The sequence below is a fragment of the Rhineura floridana genome, chromosome 3 (assembly GCF_030035675.1).
Source record: "Rhineura floridana isolate rRhiFlo1 chromosome 3, rRhiFlo1.hap2, whole genome shotgun sequence".
Lineage (NCBI taxonomy): Eukaryota > Metazoa > Chordata > Lepidosauria > Squamata > Rhineuridae > Rhineura > Rhineura floridana.
In genome coordinates this window covers 228963005-228987337 of record NC_084482.1, presented here as the reverse complement: position 1 = coordinate 228987337, position 24333 = coordinate 228963005, and the positions used below count along the sequence as shown (strand labels likewise).

The 24333-nt window shown below is 44.7% G+C and overlaps 1 protein-coding gene across 1 annotated transcript; it reads left to right on the top strand.

The window, feature by feature from the left end:
* The first annotated feature begins 1236 nt into the window (after positions 1–1236).
* LOC133379104 (vomeronasal type-2 receptor 26-like) lies at positions 1237–23412 on the top strand. The gene is made up of 3 exons (XM_061613715.1): positions 1237–1422; positions 14586–14712; positions 22502–23412. Exons 1-3 carry the CDS (start codon positions 1237–1239, stop codon positions 23410–23412), a joined length of 1224 nt encoding a protein of 407 aa, XP_061469699.1.
* The last annotated feature ends 921 nt before the right edge of the window (positions 23413–24333 follow it).

The window sequence follows — 24333 nt, the reverse complement described above, 5'->3', positions numbered from 1 at the left end:
AAAGATATTAGGGTAATTGAAGTCCCCCATTACTACTACATCATGCCTCGTTGAAACATTGTCATTGCTTTTCAAAAGTTTCATCCTCATCTTCTTTTGATTGGATGGATGGTAGTATATTCCAACCACTATGCTCCTTTTATTCCTTGCCCCATTTATACTCTCGGTGGAGCTACCAAGCCCACCCTCCTTATTTCTGTGCAGGGACATATACTTTTAACATATAGCATGACTCTGCCTCCATTTCTATTGCTTCTGTTCTTTTTGAACAAGTTATATCCTTCAATGGCTGTATTCCAGGCATGGGAGTCATCCTTCCCAGTTTCAGTTATACCTATCAAGTTGTATTTACTCTCCTGTATTAAGAGTTCAAGTTCGTCCTGTTTGTTTCCCATACTCTGGGCATTATTATACACACATTGAAGACCATGTGATTTATGGCCTGGCTCTCTTCCTATGTTTTTATGAAGACTATTGGGCCCCATTAGAGCCATTCACTCAGTTCCTGCCACCAGCTGCACTTGTTGCACATGTACCCCAAGTTATTCTTGGGCAAGAAAACAAACATTGCACACACCTTGAAGGTCACCACTACTGGAGTATCCTTTCCATCCATGGTCTGTACTGCCTTTTGTTTTGGTCTTTCTACTTGTACTGGAATGGCCTGTGCTTCATCCTGTCCTTCTTGAAGGTTAACAGGAGAGTTCTACTGGTATATGATATGCGCTGGCTGAGCATACGGTAACTCGGATCAGTTGAGCACCCTGTCATCAGCCAGGGAGCAGACTATATATTTCTTGTATTTATTTTTATAATGAGCAGATAAGAGCAGTGTGCTTGGGAATATTTTTTAATCAACTCGCAAATTTGATGCTGAGGGGAGAAAGACAGATTTTGCTCTCAGCTACATATTAAAAGCAGACTATTTTGCAGCACTGCCCTCTGCATTGCTAGCTGGAAGTCCCATTAAATTCATACTCTCACCTACAAGATGGCAGCCTTAGGCTTATTTACTTGGGAGTAAGTCTCACTGGGAGTAACTCTCAATATAGCAAACTTTTTAAAGATGCACAGCTACTTGAGTCCGCAACCAATCCTGAGTCAGAGGAGAGATCCAAGCATGAAATGGGCAGAGTTGGATAGCCAGTGTGGTTTCCTAAATTCTAAATGCCGCTCTTTTATCTGCCCTTCTAGCTCCACTCTTTCCTGAGAAGCCCCCAGTTTTACAATTCTTCCATGGACGGAGTGTATTTCGATGAGAACGGGGAGCTGGCGGCTGACTTGGACATTGTGAACTGGGTGTTGTTTCGCAATAAGTCCCTCCATAGGGTAAAGTTTGGGAGTTTATGCAGACAGGGATCCACAGACCAAAAGTTCACCATCAACCAGGATGCCATTGTGTGGCCCAAATGGTTCAACCAGGTGGGAGAAATCATGTCTTTCATTTCATTGTATTTTCTATCCCTTAAACTCAAACAAGTGTTCCAGACTCTGGGTTGGGCTGCCTTTGAACATCTGTCAACTCCAACGTTCAGCATTTCTTCCCGATCTGGCAGTGGGTCCCTGTAAAAGTGTGGTATGGGAAAGGGGGGCTCAGCTGCCTTTCTGGGGTAAATTTCTAGGGGGTCAATTCTCTCAGTATCTCGATGAGATAGTCAAGAGTTCCCTACAGGTTGAACTGTAAAAAAATCCTCATATCTCCCATCATTTGAAGCATTCAGAAGCCTCCAGGCTGGTCGTATTTTCTGAAATGCTCCTGGGAACCCACATTGTACAGTTTTGTTTCACAGAAACTTTCTAAGAAAGGTTATGGAGAGTTTCATGTGCATGGATTGTCAAAGAATTGTCCCCCTGGGGTCCCTTGCCCTCAGCGCCCCAAGGTGGGTTCTTTGCTTCCGAGAACAGTCCCAACTCCTTTGGGTCTCTGCTTCCCAGGCAAAAACTTTCCCTCCTTCAGGAGTAATCAATTAGTAGTACTGCCACCACCCTTCTTCCTTCTGCTTCCTTTCTCTGATAGAAGGGACCTCAGAGGTCCTTGTGAATACTGATGGGATTAACCCTTATTAATAAAGGTAAATGGTAACGTTCAGCAGTCAAGGACTAGACTGAGAATCTTTAGTTCCAAGCCAATGCACACCATTTATAAAAAGATAGTTTATTTAAAAGTAAATAAGTTGGTATATACAAAAGAATGAGCATCTGTCTGTTTCCTCAAACCTAATCACCCTCAGATGGGTTACACGAGGTACATTGGCATAACAAAGGGGAGAGGTTCAATACAGACAAAGGAATACAACAAAAGTCTATCTAAGCTAAGATCCTATACTTACTGCAGAGTTGCCTGGTTCCCCAAAAGGCTCCTCTCTGTCAGCTTCAGCGAGTCCAGGTAGATAAGAACATAAGAACATAAGAAGAGCCTGCTGGATCAGGCCAGTGGCCCATCTAGTCCAGCATCCTGTTCTCACAGTGGCCAACCAGGTGCCTGGGGGAAGCCCGCAAGCAGGACCCAAGAGTGCAAGAACACTCTCCCCTCCTGAGGCTTCCGGCAACTGGTTTTCAAAAGCATGCTGCCCCTGACTAGGGTGGCAGAGCACAGCCATCATGGCCAGTAGCCATTGATAGCCCTGTCCTCCATGAATTTGTCTCATCTTCTTTTAAAGGCATCCAAGCTGGTGGCCATTACTGCGCCTTGTGGGAGCAAATCCCATAGTTTAACTATGCGCTGAGTGAAGAAGTACTTCCTTTTGTCTGTCCTGAATCTTCCAACATTCAGCTTCTTTGAAGGTCCACAAGTTCTAGTATTATGAGAAAGGGAGAAGAACTTTTCTCTATCCACTTTCTCAATGCCATGCATAATTTTATACACTTCTATCATGTCTCCTCTGACCCGCCTTTTCTCTAAACTAAAAAGCCCCAAATGCTGCAACCTTTCCTCATAAGGGAGTCGCTCCATCCCCTTGATCATTCTGGTTGCCCTCTTCTGAACCTTTTCCAACTCTAGAATAACCTTTTTGAGATGAGGCGACCAGAACTGTACACAGTATTCCAAATGCGGCCGCACCATAGATTTATACAACGGCATTATGATATCGGCTGTTTTATTTTCAATACCTTTCCTAATTATCGCTAGCATGGAATTTGCCTTTTACACAGCTGCCGCACACTGGGTCGACATTTTCATCGTGCTGTCCAATACAACCCCGAGGTCTCTCTCCTGGTCGGTCACTGCCAGTTCAGACCCCATGAGCGTATATGTGAAATTCAGATTTTTTGCTCCAATATGCATAATTCTACACTTGTTTATATTGAATTGCATTTGCCATTTTTCTGCCCATTCACTCAGTTTGGAGAGGTCTTTTTGGAGCTCTTCGCAATCCCTTTTTGTTTTAACAACCCTGAACAATTTAGTGTTGTCAGCAAACTTGGCCACTTCACTGCTCACTCCTAATTCTAGGTCATTAATGAACAAGTTGAAAAGTACAGGTCCCAATACCGATCCTTGAGGGACTCCACTTTCTACAGCCCTCCATTGGGAGAACTGTCCGTTGATTCCTACTCTCTGCTTTCTGCTTCTTAACCAATTCCTTATCCACAAGAGGACCTCTCCTCTTATTCCATGACTGCTAAGCTTCCTCAGATGGAAAAAGGGAACTCAGTCTGAAAGAGCATTCTTCATTTTTATGGGGTTTATCAGTCAATAAGGAGGGGGGGAAGCAAATAGCCATATCCCACCCCTGCCAAGATCTACTCCTTTGCTTTGAAGATAAGGATAACAGCTAAGGATTAGTTGCATCCCCTTGCAAGGTTGCAAATTATCTGTCTGAGCTTTGGACAGTAGGGAGTCCTAGGGAACCACAGGCTCCCAGAATTCTCTCTGGTTGATCCATTTCAGCTTGGAACGAGGAAAGGAGGGAGGAAAACCCAGGATGCTGAAGGAAGAAAATCCAGGTGAAAAGATTCCAATGTATTTATTTGAAAAAGTAAAAAAGCCTGTGCCCAACGCGTTTTGGCCACATAAACCTCAGCCTTCGTCAGGGGCTACAACAAATAAACATAAAATAAATCAATATTTAATCCTTATCAAATTGCTATACATAATTTACAACCAGACCATGAGCAGAAAGGGGAACAAACTTTTTACTCACGTACCGAAAGGAATCTGTCGACAAAGTTGTCTAGTAGTCAAAATACACAAATATGACAAATATGCTGTGATCTTATGCAATGAAAAGGCTCAGGTAACTACTTTAGTGTAAATACACACGCACAAAACGCCTTCCATGAAAAAACTCCATAGGGTATCGAGCTGGGAAATGAATCGCAGCTGTGAACCAGGGATCATCTCAAAATGTCAGAACCCAAAGAAGAGGAAGAAACTCCATCTCTTCATTCATCCCATTGGGGATAAGCATGTGGAGTTTCAGGATCCATGAAAGTTCTTTTTTCAATAAAATGTGTGTATGATGCATACAAATCTTTTCTACAGCCCAGAACTTAAATTCTGTAAGGGAATGTCCACATTTTACAAAACACTCAACAAGGGGTGCACCTGTTCCCTTATGTTTGATATTACTTAAATGTTCACCTATCCGCACTTTTAGGATTCTGCTGGTTTGACCTGCATATAACTTGGGGCAACTACACTGTATGATGTAAATTACATTAGGCGTATTGCATGTGGAGAAACCTTTTAAGGTGTATTGTTGCTGATTACAGGGGTTAGTGAAACTTAGCACTTTCTGCGTGATCCTACAGTAAACACAGTGACCACATGGATGGTGCTCCGTGGGTGCAGTGATACCTATTCTGGGATGATGTGGAGCGTCTCTAAAGGTGCTCCTGATGAGTATATCTCTGAAGTTTCTGGTTCTCTTAAATGCAATCGTAGGTTTTCCAAGGCAGTCAGGAATGTGTTGTACAAGATACCAATATCTAGGAATGCTATTTTGTAACTTATTGGTAATATGATGAAAAGTGAAGTTGCAATGCAGTCTTTCGGAGGTTGGCTTCTTCGTGGGATGTGAAAGATCTGACCGTCTTTGTTGTGAAGCTTTCCTGTAGCTGTCTTCTATGATCTGTTTAGGATAGCCCCTTTCTGACAGCTGGTGCTTAAGGGTCTGAGAGTTCTGTCTAAAATCGCTGTAAGTACTGCAGTTCGTTTAACACGAAGGAACTGGCTGTAGGGAAGGTTCTTAGTGTTCTTGGATGTGAACTCTCAAATCTTAAATGATTATTTTTATCTGTGGATTTCCTGTATAGTGATATGCGCAACTGGTCCCCACACTTGATGATGTCAAGATCTAGAAAATGGTTTTCTTCTGTGCTGAAATGTGAATCAAATTGACTGTTGCTGTTCTTACTGTTGACCCATGTGAAAAATTCTTGTAGACGATCATTACTACCTCTCCAAACAAGGAACACATCATCTATGTAGTGCAGCCAGCATACAAGTTGATTAGAAAAGGGGCTAGACGGGGCGGTGATGTCTTTCTCAAAATACTCCATATATAAATTGGCCACTTCTGGAGCCATAGGACAGCCCATAGCTACCCCCTTGATTTGCCAATAGAATGTGTTCCCAAATTTGAAATAGTTCTTTTCCATAGCTATTTCTGCTAAAGAGCAGAGAAAATGGGTGGGGGGCTGTCTGGGTGTCCTTTCTTCTAATGTGTCCCGTATGGCGTCTATAGCCTGTTGTTTGGGTATGTTGGTATACAAAGAACACATGTCCATAGTGACCAAGATGTCTTCAGATTCTAGACGAATAGCCTGTGTCTTGTTGATAAAATCAGTAAAGTCCCGTACTTAAGATGTACTAATGGGAATGAAAGGCTCCAAAAAATGGTCCACATACTGTGACGGTGGTTCGAGGATGGAATTGCAACCCGAGACTATGGGTCTACCTGGAGGAGGTGTAATGCCTTTGTAAATTTTAGGTAAAGTGTAGACGACCGATGTCCTGGGGTTAGAATTGCATAAAAAAAAATCTTCTTCCAGAGTTATATAACCCAGATTAAGGCCTTCCTCCAGGATGATGGAAATTTCACGTGCAATGGTAATTAAAGGGTCGTGGGGACATGGTTTGTATCCTTTCTATAGTATTTGGTGTCTTGAATGACTTGCTCCCCCTTTGTCAGCTGGTTTGATGATGATGTCGGTGTCACAGGATAATTTTTTGAGGGCAAGATGTTCCTCTTTACTCAAATTTTGCCACAGATTATGTGTGGATGTCTCCATTCTTTCCAGATCTCGTGAAACAAGACTTTCAAATGTGGTGATGGAGGGATCCGTGGGCATAAGAGGCATAAACTTTGACTGAGTTTTAAACAAGCTGTGAAGTACCGCTGGAGTGGATGCGGTTGCTCCAAAAAAATGATGCAATTTGATGCTTCTAAAGAAGCGAAAGAGATCCAGTCTGATTTGAACCGGGTCACGTAGGGGAGTAGAAACAACCGAAAGTTCTTTCTCCAAAACATGTGTTTGTAAAGCGCTTAACGGTTTCTGAGAAAGATTTTTGACTAGCGTTTCTTGCGGAGGCGGTATGGGGGAGACTTGTTGTTCATAAACCATTTCAGGTGATTTACGTGAGAAGCTGTTCTTTTGTGTGTTCCTCTGTCTTCCAGAAAAGATGGTATGTGATGGTTACAACTGTCGGCGTCACTGCTATCTGCTGTAGTGGTGTCCCAATCTGTAATAGATCCCCTGGATGTTTCATGTACGGAGAAATTGACTTTCTTTTGTTTTTTACAAAGCCAAGGATATACTCTATGTTGTTTGTAATCATTCTCATCTTTTACGAACTTCTTGTATTTGAACAACTTAATATCCTTGTTAAAAAAAATTTATTCTAGATCTAATGAAGAAAGTCTCTGTTCCATATCAGGGATTTCTGATTTTTTGTATTTGTCCATAGTGTCATCTAGGGACAGTTTTAACTCAGAATTAATCCGGGAAGAGGTGCTCACTAGCAAAATCATGAGGTCTTGAGAGCACTTATTAAGTATAGAGCACCATTTATTCATGAACTCCTCATCTTCCTGAAACATCCCAGGTGCTTTGAGGATCCTCAAGCCCCTCAGTATACGTTGTACACGACAGTATTCTAACAGGGTGGAAGCATGTAATTCGCTTCTGATGAGGTTTTTGTGTAGTTTGGTAATGTGTTCTCAGTCTATATCAGGGACTTTATGGTGACCAGCGAAGATGGAAGGTTGTAAAAGCAGTTGGTCCAGATGTTCTTTGGAATAGCCATGGGAACCACAAAGTAGACGGGTAGCAAGGGTGGTGGGCATCCACAAAAGCAAAACTGTTCATGTAAATTTAACCATCTCCAAACCCTTCAGGATATTTTCATCTCAGTGAATGAACAAAATTGGCAGGAGAAACTATCTCAGCTCTTGTGTCCCCAGAGGCCCCTCTCACCGTTTGTCTTTTTTTAAAAAGGTTTTACATTAATTTTGAATGTTTTTCCTGACTGCTCCCGTCAATCCCCACCTGGAATACTGTGATGCCAAATGATGGGTATTGGAAGGCAGCTTTTGAAATAGTTCGCACCACACCCACTTTGGATGCAACCACTTTGACTGTGGCCACTTTGACATGGCAGCCTCTGGAATGTTCACTATGGGTCAATGTGACCCTCAGACTAAAAAAAGTGAGGCACCTCTGCTGTAGGTAGTGCTGTAAGTGGGCATGAGACTTCATAGGATACAAGAGGACAGGTCTCTACCTTGAGGAGCTTACAATCTGAAATTAGACAGTTGAATGACGGAAAAAGGGAAGGGAAAGGGAGGTCAAACAGGGCACTGTGATGTTCCTATATTAATGTATATATGGTAAGTGTTGTTGTTTTAGAAGATACATGGTAAGTGGAGTGAAAGAGGAGGGGGAGTGAATGGGCAGTAGAATGCAAGATGATTGGCTGAGTGTTTAAAATGGCTGAATGTATAAAAGGAGGAGTGAGAGTGGAATCTGGGGGAAGAAGAGAAAGAGTGGGTTGCTTGGTGGGGTTTGAAAGAGTTGTTTGCCAGGAGAGCGTGGAGAAGGAGGGAGGTGGAGTTCAGATTAGTATTGAGTAAAACCATATGCTTATGTGCCTTAAGAAGAAATCTTGTTAATCTTGTTAGCTTTGTTATCTTTAATAAATACTTAATTTGGTTTACCAAAGGCCTGATCCTTGGCTGGGGTTTCACAGACCAGAAGGGAGGGTAAGGTAATGACCAAGGCTGAAGGGGAACTGTAACAAATGGTGGCAGCGGTGAAGAGAATAACAATACCAGTATTCAGAGTCTCTGGGAATACTAGTATTGGGACATTACTGGTGGTTGCCTAGCAGGGGGATCTGTTGAGATCTGTGCTAGAGCGGATAGGTAAACCATAAGAGAGTGCGGTCCGGACTGGTGGAGTCCCTGGTGGTGCCTAGAGACAGGCAGTAACCACGAGCAGGTAGGAACCTGACAGGGAGAGCCAGGGAAGGATGCATCACATGTGGTGGCAGTAGCGGTGGGATATGAACAACAGAGAATCCAGATACGAATACTAGAGAATCCCTAACAGTGGTGTGGCAAACAGAAATAACAAACAAAGATTTCTTGTGAGAGTGACTGGCAAAGAGTGTGTGGCAAAGAGTGAGTGAACTCCAACAGCATGGCTGAATACATAAAGATGAAAAGAGAGGAGCTGGTGGAGAAGTGCATAACATTCAATTTACCTCACGAGGGTAAAGGGGTAGATGAATTGAGGATAGCACTTATAGGATTTGCAACTGCCCAGCAAAAACAACCTGTCAGGGAAGAGACCCCAGAAGGATATTAAGCAATCCCGTTTATATAGAGTACTTGAGAGAGAAGTTAAGATGGGAGGCTGAGGAAAAAGACAAGCAGAGGGAGTTGGAAGCTGAGAGATTGAAGATGGAAGCTGAGATATTGAGGATGGAAACTGAGGAAAAAGACAAGCAGAGGGAGTTGGCAGCTGAGAGATTGAGGATGGAAGGTGCAGAGAAGAAAAAACAGAGGGAGTTGGAATTTGAGAGAATGAGAGTGGATGCGGAATTACAGGCAGAAAAGTTAAAATTTGAAAGAGAGAAGTTTCATTCTGATGAGACAATGAAAGACAGAGATGGAGCAAAAATAAAAATTACTCCAAAGGACTTTGCTGTCTATGAGCCTGGTCAAGATCCTCAAATTTATCTCACAACCTTTGAAAAGGCAGCTCAGTTGTGGGGGCTACCTGAAGATAAATACATGCAGTATTTATCAAATCTGATTAAAGGGGAATTGGCTGAGGTATACCAATATTTCCCCTCAGACAAGCCCATCACCTATGCTGAGTTTAAAGAGGCAGTATACAAAAGGTTCAGACTGGGACCTGACTACTTTAGAAAGCTTTTCAGAAACTGTCAGATCCAAGCAGGGAGGTCTTTTGTGGAACTGGGAGCAAAATTGATGGATATATATGGAAAGTGGATGAGTAGTGCCAAAGCTCAGTCAGTGGAAGAGGTGAAAAGCCTCATGATACTGGATCAATTATACCATCAGTTACCACCAGAAACAAGGCTCCTGGTCAAAGACCGTTCCCCTACATCTGTGCAGGAGGCCGCTGAGATGGCGGATCACTTCGCCTCCAATAGAACTGGCTGGGTGGGGAAAACATCAAGAGAGTTTAAACCCAGACCATATAGTGCTGGCAGAAGGGATGTGGTACCACAGCGAGTGAGTCCTCTAATAAAATCTGAAGGGCACAGGACACCCCAGAGTGGATCTGTGTACCCTAAAACAGAGGAGAAATTATGCTACAAATGTGGTAGACCTGGGCACCTATGTTTTCAATGTGAGGTTGCCAACCCCATTAGTAATCCTGCTCAGACAAGGGCAGTGAAAGCAGAGCCCAAGGCTTTAGAAACAGCGAAAAAGGTTCAGTTTTGCCAGATAAACTGGACAGAAGTAACAGACCTTGATTCAAGTCTGAGAGAGGAAGTGAGTGTACAAGGGGCAAGTTATTGGGCATTGCTTGACACTGGTGCCGCTCAGACGTTACTGAGGCCAGATTTAATAAAATCTGAAGAAATATTACCTCAGGAAATGGTGAATATCCAAGGAGTGAGGGGTCAACCAGAGAGTTTGCCTGTGGCCCTAGTGAAAATGGAATGCAGAGGCCGAAAGGGCCAATATAAAGTTGGTATTAATGCCCAGCAACAAGAACCAGTAACACTGGGAAGAGATGTTATGGGGGCACAGGGGAAAATATATGTAGTGACCAGACAGCAACTCGGCAGAGAAAAAGAAGCCATGTTGGGGGAGGAAAGAAACAGAAGAATCTGTTTGCCAGCCTCAGGTCACCATAGCAACCACAAGCAGGCCTGCTGAAGGAGACAAATTGTATCACCTGGTCTCTGGAGAAGAGACAGAGCCCTTCAGAGAAGAACTGAATAAGGATATCAGTTTGGATCAAATAAAAGAGCAAGCCCTGACCCAACAGATTCCTTTCACTGACAAACTGAGGAATCAAGTTGTGTGTGAGAATGGGATTTTATATAGACTGTGGATGTCTGCTGAGAGAAAGGATGAATGTGAACCAGTGAAGCAATTGATAGTACCTAGCAAATACAGAACCAGATTGCTAGAGGTAGCCCACGATGTCCCATGTGCAGGACATCTGGGAATAAAAAAGACCAAGAGGAGATTGGCTGCACATTATTATTGGCCAAATATCTCCAAGGATGTAAAACAACATTGTCTATCTTGTGGAATATGCCAAAAGGTGGGAAAGAGTGGAGTAAAGACCAAGGCACCCTTAAAGCCCCTTCCTATAATTGGACAACCCTTTTATAGAGTGGGAATAGATTTGGTGGGCCCTTTTTCCAAACCCACAAGGCATGGCAAGAAATATCTAGTGGTGGTGGTGGATTTTGCCACCAGGTACCCAGACGCAGAAGCACTGAGATCTGTAGAAGCCCCTGTAGTGGCAGAGGCTTTATTAAAAATCTTTATGAGGCTGGGTTTCCCTCATGAAGTGCTGACAGATCAAGGCAGTGTATTCATGGGAGAAGTGATGCAATGTATGTGGAAATGTTGTAGTCTAAAACATCTAAAGACCACTACTTACCATCCCGCCACTAATGGGTTAACAGAGAGATTCAATGGCATTTTGAAGGGCATGATCAGAAGCTATGTTCAAGATCACCCACAAGACTGGGATGAATGGTTGGGATGCTTCTTATTTGCGTATAGAGAAGTCCCTCAAGAGTCAACAGGCTTCTCACCCTTTGAACTCATGTTCACTAGAAAAGTGAGGGGACCTTTGGAATTATTAAAAAATTCGTGGGAAGGAACCCTGGGAGAGTACAAAACTTCTGTAGTAGATTTTGTATTGGAATTCCGCAATAAATTAACATCAATGATGGAAGTAGTGAAAGAGAATTTGAGTCATGCACAGGAGAAGCAAAGTTACTGGTATGACAGAACAGCCAGAGAACGTGTGTATGATGTGGGAGATATGGTTATGGCGTTCATACCCAGGAAACATGACAAATTACAGGCTAACTGGGAAGGACCATATACCATCAGAGAAAGGCTTGACACAGTGACGTATGTAATCACCACAGACCAATTAAACAAAAGCAAAGTGGTTCATGTAAATATGTTAAAGCCTTACCACACCAGGGATGCAAAGGTGTTGCAAGTTACCTTATTCCCTGAGGGAAGTGGGCCTGAACTTCCAGATTTGGTACAGGAAAGCAAAGACAAAGGAGGGGTAGATCAAGTGGAATGGTCAGAGGAGGTGAAGGAGGAAGTAAAAGAAGAGATTCTGAGAGTTTTGAAAACCTATAGGAATCTCTTTAGCAACAAACCTGGCCGAACCAGTATAGTTATACATTCCATTGATACTGGAGATCATGCCCCAATCAGATCTGTTCCGTACCGTGGGAATGGGAAAGTTTTGAATGAGATCAAAAAGGAGGTGGAAGAGATGCTGGAATTAGGAGTGATCAGGGAATCCATCAGTCCCTGGGCCTCAAGTATTGTCCTGGTTCCGAAAAAAGATGGAACGACAAGGTTTTGCATTGATTATCGGCTAATCAATAAAATTACTGTCCCAGATGCGTATCCTATGCCTAGGGTAGACGCAATGTTAGAGTTATTGGGGGCAGCAACCATTATATCTACACTAGATCTCTGTAAAGGATTTTGGCAGATGGAACTAGACGAGCAATCAAGAGCCAAAACTGCCTTCAGTACACCAGATGGGTTATATGAGTTTGTGACCTTACCCATGGGACTAAGGAACTCACCAAGTTCATTTCAGAGGTTAATCAATACTGTGTTGCGAGGCATGTCAGATTTTGCAGTGGCCTATATCGATGACATGGCCATTTTTAGCAAGTCGGTGCCTGAACATGTCCAACACCTGACAACTGTATTAGAAGCATTAAGAAAGGCAGGCCTCAGAATAAAAGCTAAGAAATGCCAGTTTGGACTAAAGGAAGTAATCTATTTAGGACATAAGGTGGGGAGTGGGAAAATCACCCCCTTATGGAGCAAGGTGGAGGCAATACAAGCGTGGCCGATCCCCTTAACCAAAAAACAAGTAAGGGCATTTCTGGGTGTGGCTGGATTTTATAGGAAGTTTGTGAGAAATTTTGGGGAAATAGCAACCCCCTTGCATGAATTAACAAAGAAGAAGTGTTCTGAGCGTGTGGTATGGACGGATGAATGTCAGAAGGCTTTTGATCTACTGAAGCAAGCCTTGTGCCAAGGACCCATATTAATAGCACCAGACTATGAGAAACCATTCATCGTGGCTACAGATGCGTCGGACCTGGCGCTGGGAGTCGTCTTGCTACAGGAGAGAGAAGGCACCAGACATCCAGTGGCGTACCTGAGTCGCAAGCTGACGCCGAGGGAGAAAAACTATTCGTCGGTCCATAAGGAGTGCCTAGCGGTCGTGTGGGGACTGAACAAGTTGCGCCCATACGTGTGGGGATGAAGATTCACAGTGACTACGGATCATCGGGCCTTGTTATGGTTGCAGACTATGAAAAACCATAACACTATGCTGCAGAGGTCGACCTGGGCCCTACAGGACTATCAAGTGGACTTCCAGTTCATAAAAGGCAAGGACAATGTACTGGCCGATGGACTTTCCAGGCAAGTGGCTGGGACTGCAGTGACGTGACCAGACAGAGGAACAAAGAAAGACATTTTCCCCATAGAGACTTGTATTTGTTAACGCGACGTATAAATCCTGGAACAGGAATAATACTCTGCTGTTGTTTAAGGGGGGGGGGGAATGTGATGTTCCTATATTAATGTATATATGGTAAGTGTTGTTGTTTTAGAAGATACATGGTAAGTGGAGTGAAAGAGGAGGGGGAGTGAATGGGCAGTAGAATGCGAGATGATTGGCTGAGTGTTTAAAATGGCTGAATGTATAAAAGGAGGAGAGAGAGTGGAATCTGGGGAGGAGAAGAGAAAGAGTGGGTTGCTTGGTGGGGTTTGAGAGAGTTGTTTGCCAGGAGAGCGTGGAGAAGGAGGGAGGTGGAGTTCGGATTAGTATTGAGTAAAACCATATGCTTATGTGCCTTAAGAAGAAATCTTGTTAATCTTGTTAGCTTTGTTATCTGTAATAAATACTTAATCTGGTTTACCAAAGGCCTGATCCTTGGCTGGGGTTTCACAGACCAGAAGGGAGGGTAAGGTAATGACCAAGGCTGAAGGGGAACTGTAACAAATGGTGGCAGCGGTGAAGAGAATAACAATACCAGTATTCAGAGTCTCTGGGAATACTAGTATTGGGACGTTACTGGTGGTTGCCTAGCAGGGGGATCTGTTGAGATCTGTGCTAGAGCGGATAGGTAAACCATAAGAGAGTGCGGTCTGGACTGGTGGAGTCCCTGGTGGTGCCTAGAGACAGGCAGTAACCACGAGCAGGTAGGAACCTGACAGGGAGAGCCAGGGAAGGACGCATCACAGGCACCAATATCATTTGTTGTTATTTTAGCCTCCCTTCATTCTTTACATTCCCCGTGTGGGTTACAAGGCAAGCTGAAAAATAAATTCCCACATCCATGGTGCCGCAACACAGAAGGCCCTGTTCCTCATTACCATACAACATGCTATGCTAGTCGGTGGGACTCCAAGCAGGGCCTCCTCTGCAGATCTCAAAGTTCATACTGGGAGATATTTGAGAGTCCCTCCTCTAAGGACTTGAGCCTTGCACCATTTGGGACTTTGTACACAAAGTTTGGTGATATGTAGGCCTGGCGAATCTGTCAACTTTAGCTTTTTTTCTCATTGTCTTGAGTTCACTTCTCCACATTTCTGCATCAATTTCCACTTTAAAAAAAATCTTCATGGAAATGTGAACTTGACACAGGTGGAAATCGGCACTCCATGCCACTGAGCCCAGCTGGGCCTCAAGCAACAATGGGGTTGTTCCAGTTTTGCAGGGTTAGGCTTAATTACAAGCTGCAATCTAAACAATGGTGGTAGAGGTCTTGTTCGGTCCTTCCCCATCCTGTTTCTCATTTCCATAGCTCGTTTACCACTAATACATTTTCTCTTGACATTCCTTGTCTTCACGCTTAGACCCTGCCTCCTTCCAGGTGTGTGGAAAGCTGCCTGCCCGGATCTTTCAAGGTGGTTCAGGAAGGAAAGCCACTTTGCTGCTATAACTGCCTTCCCTGCACAGAAGGGACCATCTCCACTCAGGAAGGTGGGTGACTCCATTGGAAGGGGGCAAAGGCTCACTCAGTTATCCAGGGCTTTTTAAAAGGGAAATTTGGAACTGCTCCATGGTATGTGATTATAATTAATATGTGGAGTGGGCACTCCTGTGCATTTTCCTCACGTGTGGTGTGTACATGCTTTCTTGCTTAGAGTCACATTGCATGACATTTAGGAGCCTACACTGAGTGGGGGAGAATCCTCAGAACTGGGAATCTGAGAGCACTAATGCAGAAGAGTGTTAGTCAAGCATCACACAAGAGGCATCACAAATGCCACATGCGGTGATATTTCCAGGCACAAATGTTTCATATAGATTTGCCGCAGTAAGGTCCCTGTTAAGAGTGTCAGATTAGATACTTCTGACATCACCGCCCATATCATAGCATCGACAACTTCACATGATTTCTCAGGAAAGGGGTCTGAATTGTTACAGAATTCTATCCTTCATATTAGAAACACCGTCTGCATCATCACCCTGTAGTGGTGAGTGGGCTTGAGTGTTCCAAAGAACCCTGTGAGCGATGCCATCGGGAGTCATGTACTCCCAGCAGGGTCACCCATGGCGGTGAGGTTGAGGGAGAGGAACCAGACAAAGAGCGATCCAAGAAAGTCCTCAATGGCAGAACAGGTGTAAGATAACAATGTGTATGTTACAACGGTTGTGAAGGCGGATGAAGGCTGCAACAGATAAAAGACGTCCAATCATTGTGGTATCCATGCCATTGGATCAAAGCCTTTTTCTGTCAAGATTGTGTGTTGATCGTCATGTGCCAATCTCCCCACATAAAACAAATTCATGCACAGGCGTCTTCCAACCAAATCAAACCAAACCAAAAGCCTTGTGGCAATTGTCGAATGGTGACAAGGGGCAGGACTGTGAAATCCAGAAGTCCCTAGTCATGGACCAGCACATGGGCGGTGGATACAGACTCAGTCATCTTGGCTCAAGGACCGAGGCAGTTGAGTAGTTCAGCAGCTGTATCCATGACTGAGCAGTCCTAGTAAGGATGCACTCTGCTCACCCCGTCTGGGGAGGGGTCTAGAAAAGGTGCCCTAAACATAGTCTGCCTCATCTCTCTCCCTGACTGGATCACTGCATCCAGTGGGGTCACCACTTAGCAGTCGCAAAAGACAAATGAACTTTGGAACATGGAATATACGGACATTGCTGGACAATACAGATAGTGAACGTCCTGAACGCAGGACCGCCATCATTATGAGGGAGTTGAGACGTTTTAATATTGACATAGCAGCAATCCAAGAAACTCAAAGAGCAGGAGGACAACTGAAGGAAGGAGGTTACACCTTCTTCTGGAAAGGACTGCCAGAACAAGAACGATGAATACATGGAGTAGGCTTTGCAATTAAAAATAATCTTGTGAAGCTCTGGTCAGAAGTTCCTATTGGCATTAATGAAAGACTCTCAACTCTCCAGTTAAAACTTGCCAAAAACCAGCAGGCAACTATTCTACCCAGCTGGACAACATCTATCAGAGATACCTAAGGAGGATAAAATTACCCTCCTGGGTGATTTCAATGCAAGAGTTGGGCATGATTTCGATTTATGGCCAGAGACCGTTGGGAAAGAAGGAGTTCGCAATAGCAACCTGTAGTGTATTGGCCCTCGAGGCTTGCCATACAGCGACTGCTGAGTCAGCCCAGGCAGTAGCAGTTACAGTTTTCCAGGCCTGCCTTGCAAGCAGTACCATGCTGTGGGCCTTTCTCTCTGTATATCATTAGTTATAGTAAAGTTCTTGTTGTTGGAGATCCTCTGTGCGGCCTCTTCCTTCATGATATTTTTCACAACCTGATTGTGGGAACTATCACGGTATCTCTTTTCTTGCTACCACAGATAAAATCCTTGCAAAGATCCTTGCAAATTGCCTCCTGCCTATCTCAGAGGATGTCCTCCCCAAATCTCAAAATGGTTTCCACCCTTCCAGGGGGACAGTGGACATGAACTTCAGTGCACGACAGCATCAAGAAAAATGCCGGGAGCAGAATTGACCTTTATATATGGCATTTATTGATCTGACTAAGGCCTTTGATACTGTGAATCAAACCACTCTCTGGACCATCCTTCTGAAACCTGGATGCCCTGATAAATTTGTGAATATTTTGCAACTCCTTCACGACAACATGAAAGCAACAATTTTGGATAACAATGGCTTTCAGAGCGATCTATTCAGAGTCGGATCAGGTGTAAAACAAGGATGTGTCATTGCTCCTACCTTATTTGCTATCTTCATAGCTATGATTTTACACCTTATTGAGGAGAAACTTCCTACTGGTGTGGAAATCATATATCAAACAGATGGAAAGCTTTTTGTCAACCTCTGTCGTAGAACTTCAATATGCTGATGATAATGTAGTCTCCACACATTCAGAGAAAGATCTTCAAACTATCCTAAATGTCTTTGCAGAAGCATACCGAAAGCTTGGACTCTCACTTAATATAAAAAACACCAAAGTGCTTCATCAACAGGTGCAAACTAGTCCCTCTGTAGCACCATCAATCCAGCTTAATGGTGTGATGCTGGAGAACATTGATCACTTCTCCTATCTTCGCAACCATCTGTCTGTAAACGCTGACATCGATGCTGAAATTCAACATCGTCTGAGCTCTGCAAGTGCCACATTCTCCTGAATGAAGTGTAGAGTGTTCGAGGATCTGGATATTCGCAGGGAGACCAAAATGCTTATTTACAAAGCCATTGTCCTATTTATTTATTTATTATTATTTATTTATTTTTAAAACTTATATACCGCCCGACTAGCAATAGCTCTCTGGGCGGTGAACATAAATACAATAAAATACAGGAAAATACAAAAGCATCACAATCTAAAATCAAATTTCACAATCTAAAAACTGCATAACTAAGATCAAATTACAAACATTACCATCATTAAACAAATATTAAAATGCCTCGGAGAAGAGAAAGGTTTTAACTTGGCGCCGAAAGGATGATAGGGTCGGCGCCAAGCGCACCTCCTCGGGGAGACTATTCCATAGTTCGGGGGCCACCACTGAGAAGGCCCTTGATCTTGTCTATGGGTCCCTATGGGTCGGGACCCGGAGGAGGGCCTTCATAGCAGACCATAGTGTACGAGCCGGTTCATAATGGGAGAGGCGTTCTGACAGATATCGTGGTCCCGCGCCGTATAAGTTAATACCAACACTTTGAATCTGGCCCAGAAGCATATTGGAAGCCAGTGCAAGCGGGCCAGAACAGGTGTTATATGGTCCAATCGCTTCGTTCTTGTTAGCAGTCTGGCCGCCACATTTTGCACCAGCTGTAGCTTCCGAACCGTCTTCAGAGGTAGCCCTATGTAGAGTGCATTACAGTAATCCAAACGTGAGGTTACCAGAGCATGTACTACTGATGTAAGATCCTCCTTAGTCAGGTAGGGACGTAGCTGGGCTACCAACCGAAGTTGGTAGAACGCATTCCGTGCCACCGAGGCTACATGAGCCTCAAGTGACAGGGAAGAGTCTAGAATGACTCCCAGACTACGAACCTGTTCCTTTAGGGGGAGTGTAACCCCATATGTATCCACCATCTGATTGGAGAAACCATCCACCAACAGCATCTCAGTCTTATCAGGATTAAGCCTCAGTTTGTTAGTTCTCATCCAGTCCATTGTCGCGTCCAGGCAACGGTTCAGCACATTGACCGCCTCACCTGAAGAGGATGAAAAGGAGAAGTAGAGCTGCGTGTCATCAGCGTACTGGTGACAACGCACTCCAAAACTCCTGATGACCGCACCCAACAGCTTCATATAGATGTTAAAAAGCATGGGAGACAAAACCGAACCCTGCGGGACCCCACATTGGAGTGCCCATGGTGTCGAGGAATGTTCCCCAAGCACTATCTTCTGGAGACGGCCCGCAAAGTAGGAGCAGAACCACTGCCACGCAGTGCCTCCAACTCCCAACTCCGCAAGCCTCTCCAGAAGGATACCATGGTCGATGGTATCAAAAGCTGCTGAGAGATCAAGGAGAATCAACAGAGTTACACTCCCTCTGTCTCTCTCCCGGCATAGGTCATCAAACAGGGCGACCAAGGCCGTCTCAGTGCCAAAACCAGGCCTGAAACCCAATTGAAATGGATCTAGATAATCGGTTTCATCCAATAGTGCCTGAAGCTGGCCAAAAACCACTTGCTCCAAGATCTTGCCCAGGAATGGAACATTCGCCACTGGTCTGTAGCTGCTGAAATCCTCTGGGTCCAGGGAAGGCTTTTTCAGGAGTGGTCTCTCTGCTGCCTCTTTCAGACAACCGGGGACCACTCCCTCTCGCAAGGAGGCATTTATCACTTCCTTGGCCCAGCCAACTGTTCCCTCCTTGCTAGTTTTTATTAGCCAAGAGGGGCAAGGATCTAGTACCGAAGTGGTTGCACGTACCTGTCCAAGCACCTTGTCCACGTCCTCGAACTGAACCGACTGAAACTCATCCAACAAAACATGATAAGACTGTGCTCCAGACACCTCACTAGGGTTAACTGCTATAAAATGAGAGTCTAGGTCCCGACAGATGCGTAAGATCTTATGCTGGAAGTGCTCAGCAAACTCATTGCAGCGGGCCACCAATGTATCTACAGTGTCCTGCAGGCCTAGATGGAGTAGCCCTCGGACGACTCTAAACAGCTCTGCTGGGCAGAAGAGAGATGCCTTAATAGTGGCGGCGAAATATTGTTTTTTTGCCGCCCTCACCGCTCCTATATACCGCTTGGTGGAAGCACAGACCAGCGTATAATTGCATTCGTCGGGAGTTCGTCTCCAACTCCGCTCAAGCTGCCTCCTATCTTGCTTCATAGCTCTCAACTCTGGAGTATACCAAGGAGCTGAATGAGCTCTGCAAAGGAGAGGGCGCACAGGAGCGATTGTGTCGACAGCCCGGGCCATCTCCGCATTCCACAGATTAGCCAGGGCCTCGACAGGAGCACCGGTCCTGTCAACTGGAAAAAAACCCAAGAGCCCTTTGAAAACCTTCAGGATTCATTAGTCTCTGGGGGTGGACCAATTTAATAGGTCCCCCACCCTTGCAGAGGGAAAAGGTCACTGAAAGTCTAAACTTCAGCAAGCAGTGATCTGTCCATGACAAAGGGAGAGATGTAAAACTCCCCATGTCCAGATCACTATCCCCATGTCCAGTAACAAAAATAAGGTCGAGAGTATGCCCTGATATATGTGTTGGGCCACTAACATATTGGGACAGCCCCATGGTTGTCATGGAGTCCATGAAGTCCTGAGCCGCCCCAGACAAAGTAGCCTCGGCATGAATGTTGACGTCTCCCAGTACTAATAGTCTGGGGGATCTCAACAATACCTCCGAGACCACTTCCGTCAACACAGTTAGGGAAGCCATTGGGCAGCAAGGTGGGCGGTACACCAAAAGGATTCCCAGTCTGTCCCTCTGGCCCAACACGAGGTGCAAACACTCCAGACCAGTAGTTGTATGGACATGGTGCTTGGTGAGTGAGATGGAACTCTTATAGACCACAGCAACCCCACCTCCCCGACCCTCAGATCTACCATGATGCTGAACCGAATACCCCAGTGGGCAGATCTGGGAGAGACTAACTCCTCCCTGTTCGCCCACCCAGGTCTCGTTTATGCATGCCAGATCGGCTGCCTCGTCCAGAATCAAATCATGGACGAGGGGGATTTTATTCTGTACCGATCTGGCATTAAAAAGCAGCAGCTGGAGATCTGAGAGTTGGCTGAGAGGACAACCAACAACCCTGCGGGTATGAGAAGGACCGGAACAAGGCACAGCCACAACATGTCTGGGCCGCGTTCCCCTTACCTGGCACGTCCTTCTCATAACACCATACCTCCCTCTGCCCGTCACTACGGCGATTTGGGCCCCCTCATGTCTCCCCGCTAGGTGGAAAGATCTCTTCCCCAGGCACATTGTAAACTATAAATACAGAAAGAAAAATACAAAAGACTCAAATACTCCCAACTTCTTGAAAGATTCCACCAATGCTGCCTCTGGAAAATTCTGCAAATTACTTGGGAAGACAGACTAATGTTAGCATTTTGGGAGAAGCGAAGACCACCAGTGTTGAAACGATTGGTCAACATCAAGTTTGCTGGACCGACCATGCTGTTTGAACGCACCGTCTTCCAAAGCAGCTACTTTACTCCCAACTTAAGAATGGAAAATGGAATATCAGTGGACAGCAAAAGAGGTTCAAAGATGTTCTTAAAGCTAATCTAAAAAAATCTAACATGAGCATTGAGAACTGGGAAGTCTTGGCCTGTGAACGTCCCAAATGGAGGTCGGCCATTATCAAAGGTGCTATGGACTTTGAAGAAGCACGAATACAGGGCAGAAAGGACAAACGAGCTAAGCGGAAGGCACGTCAAGCAAATCCTCATCGTGACCATCTCCCATCCGGAAACCGATGTCCTCCCTGTGGGAGGCTGTGTGGATCCAGAATTGGCCTCCAGAGTCACTTACAGACCCACCGTTAAGACTTTATCTTGGAAGATAATCTTAGTCGGCCACGAGTGATTGCCAATGATTCTGTGGAGAGCAGCAGTGGAATCTGCAGGCAAGGGGGGGGAGAAATGGGCATGTTTGATCATGGTGTGGGGCTCTGAGAGAGATTACTACTCCATGTACTTTTCACAAGTCACTTTTCATTGAATCATACAATAATAGATTCCAACCCCCTGCTCGATGCAGGAATCCAATGTGAAGCATATCCGACTTTTTACATCACCTAACTTTTCAAAGAGCAGCAAACATGTACTATCTGAGCTGTGTGTGTGAGAATTTTACCTGAAGTAGCCCACACGTTTCCCTGGATATGATCACACCGACAGTCTAGGCTTGAGGAAAATAGGAAAGCTTGTTCATTAACAAAAAATAGATGGCTGATAGAGCCATGCTTGCTGTTTGTTCTATGGTGCTGGGGAGGGAGAGAAAGGAAAGATGTCTCCTCTACCAAAGCGAGACAAAGGCGGGGCAGGAAAGGAAGTTAGCAACCCTAAGAGTATCAGTCTACACTTGAAGGTAGTTTAGCACAGAAGAGAAAGGACAGTCTAGGATGTTTGGAGGTTGCTCTCTCTATCTCTGCTTTAAGTTGCAGCTGCAATCCAACACTTCCAACACTAACATAATACAATTTTTGCATGATTTGAATTTTTAAACCGCCTATTGCGTTTGGCTGCTGATTTTTACAAAAAGCCATGCAGACATCTTTTAAAAGCGTTTCCCAAATAATTCCTAAACCAATGAGGCAAGATAAGGCTGGTACAATTCATGGAGAACTCCTCTTTTAAGGCAGAACTATTTAAAAGAGACCTGCGTTCTATTAACGAATTGCTCAAGTGTTGCTCTTTGACTTGGGAGGCCTGAGTTCTGTTTCATGAGCTTCATAGTTGCTCGTATCTTAAATGTTTGACATGATGATGGCTTATAATATTGCTTTAGAAGCTGATTGGACAAAAGAATTTCAATCAATAAATGCACGTTCAGCCTTCAGGCTAATCCATTTTTCTCACCCTAAAGCACTTGATTGGGTTATTGTGACATGTGGCATTTTCCGTTGTGGTCCCTACCATGTCGAATGCTGTCCAATTTTCCCAGACTCATAATATTAATAATACTGATTTCTGATCTGCTTGGTTGTCTCCTAATTTTATTGATTTTTAATGGATGTAGTTACAGTTGCTTGTAGTGGGAAAAACTGTTACTTCTTTTGGTAAACGAAAATTGGTACAGATGGGTATAACCTGGATATAACTGTTGTTCTTTACAGATGCTGAGCATTGCAACAAATGTCCAGAACATCGACATCCAAACAAGGACCAAGATCAGTGTGTCCCCAAGATCATCACCTTCCTGTCCTATGAGGAATATCTGGGAATCATCCTGGCTTCCTTTGCTCTGTTCTTGTCCTTGACCACAGGTTGCACATTAGGAATCTTCATTAAATTCCTAGACACTCCCATAGTCAAAGCCAACAACCAGGACCTCTCCTACATCCTCCTCATCTCCCTCCTGCTCTCCTTCTTGTCCTCCTTCCTCTTCATCGGCCGACCAAACAAAGCAACCTGTCTTCTCCGACAAACAGCCTTCAGCATTATCTTCTCAGTTGCCATCTCTTCTGTCTTGGCAAAAACCATCACTGTGGTGTTGGCCTTCCTAGCCACAAAGCCAGGGAACAAAGTGAGGAGGTGGCTGGGGAAGAGTCTGGCCAACTCCATTGTCATTTCCTGTTCAAGTGTCCAAGTTGTCATCTGCACCATCTGGCTGGCCATCTCTCCCCCATTCCCAGAGTCTGACATGCACTCCCAGCGTGGAGAGATCATCCTGCAATGCAACGAAGGGTCTGTTGCCATGTTTTATATTGCTCTTGGCTACATGGGCTTCCTGGCTACCATCTGCTTCACGGTGGCTTTCCTGGCCAGGAAGCTGCCTGGGGCCTTCAATGAAGCCAAGCTGATCACCTTCAGCATGCTGGTCTTCTGCAGTGTTTGGGTGTCCTTTGTGCCCACCTACCTGAGCACGAAGGGGAAATACATGGTAGCTGTGCAGGTCTTCTCCATCTTGGCCTCCAGTGCTGGGCTCCTGGGCTGCATCTTCATTCCCAAGTGCTACATTATTCTCCTGAGGCCTGATCTGAACACAAAGGGGCAGCTGACGACAAAAACTAAAGTAGAAACCTGATACTTAGGAAATTGTTTTCAGAGACATCATTTAGCAACTGCCTTTGAAAACATGTGTCTCTTTAGCGTTTCCAAATCGTGTGAGATGATTCTGCAGGAGAAAATATATCTTTCTGGTTTGTGGCACTGAATGTCAGAGACCTCCAGTCTCAAAATGCACCCAGAATTATTTATTTAAAAACATTTTTTAAGAAGTTGTGACAGAAATTGGGCAATCATTCTTTAGTAAAGGGTTGTAGCACAGATCGATTGATTAATAAATTTATTGAGCATTCATCCTGACTTGCACAAAGCTTAAGTGGGTGCTAGATTATATCTGAACTTTATTGAGCATTTGTTCTGATTTCTTTGCGGAGCACTTATAATTGCTTCCCATTAATCATTTGTTCATCCCACACTTTTCCAAACAACAAGAAAAGTCAGATTCTTTTTAAAGTGGATTTGTTGTACCAGGGTGACAGAGCCCTTTAATCCATCTAAATTGTGCACCTAAATTTCCCATATGCACTAGAATCCCCCTTGGAAAATACTGACAGGCTGGAGGGACCAAACATCCGGAGCTCTGGAATGCGTTGCCATCAGTATGTTGATGACACGCAGCTCTATTTCTCCTTTTCCTCTTCTTCAGGTGAGGCTGTCAATGTGCTGAACCGGTGCCTGGCTGCGACAATGGACTGGATGAGGCTAATAAACTGAGGCTCAATCCAGACAAGACTAAGATGCTGCTAGTGGGTGGTTCTTCTGACCAGATGGTGGATGTCCAACCTGTTCTAGATGGGGTTGCACTCCCCCCGAAGGAGCAGGTCGTAGCTTGGGGGTTCTCCTAGAAGCATCTCTGTCACTTGAGGCTCAGGCAGCCTGGGTGGCACAGAGTGCCTTCTACCAACTTCGGTTGGTGGCCCAGCTAGGCCCCTATCTGGAC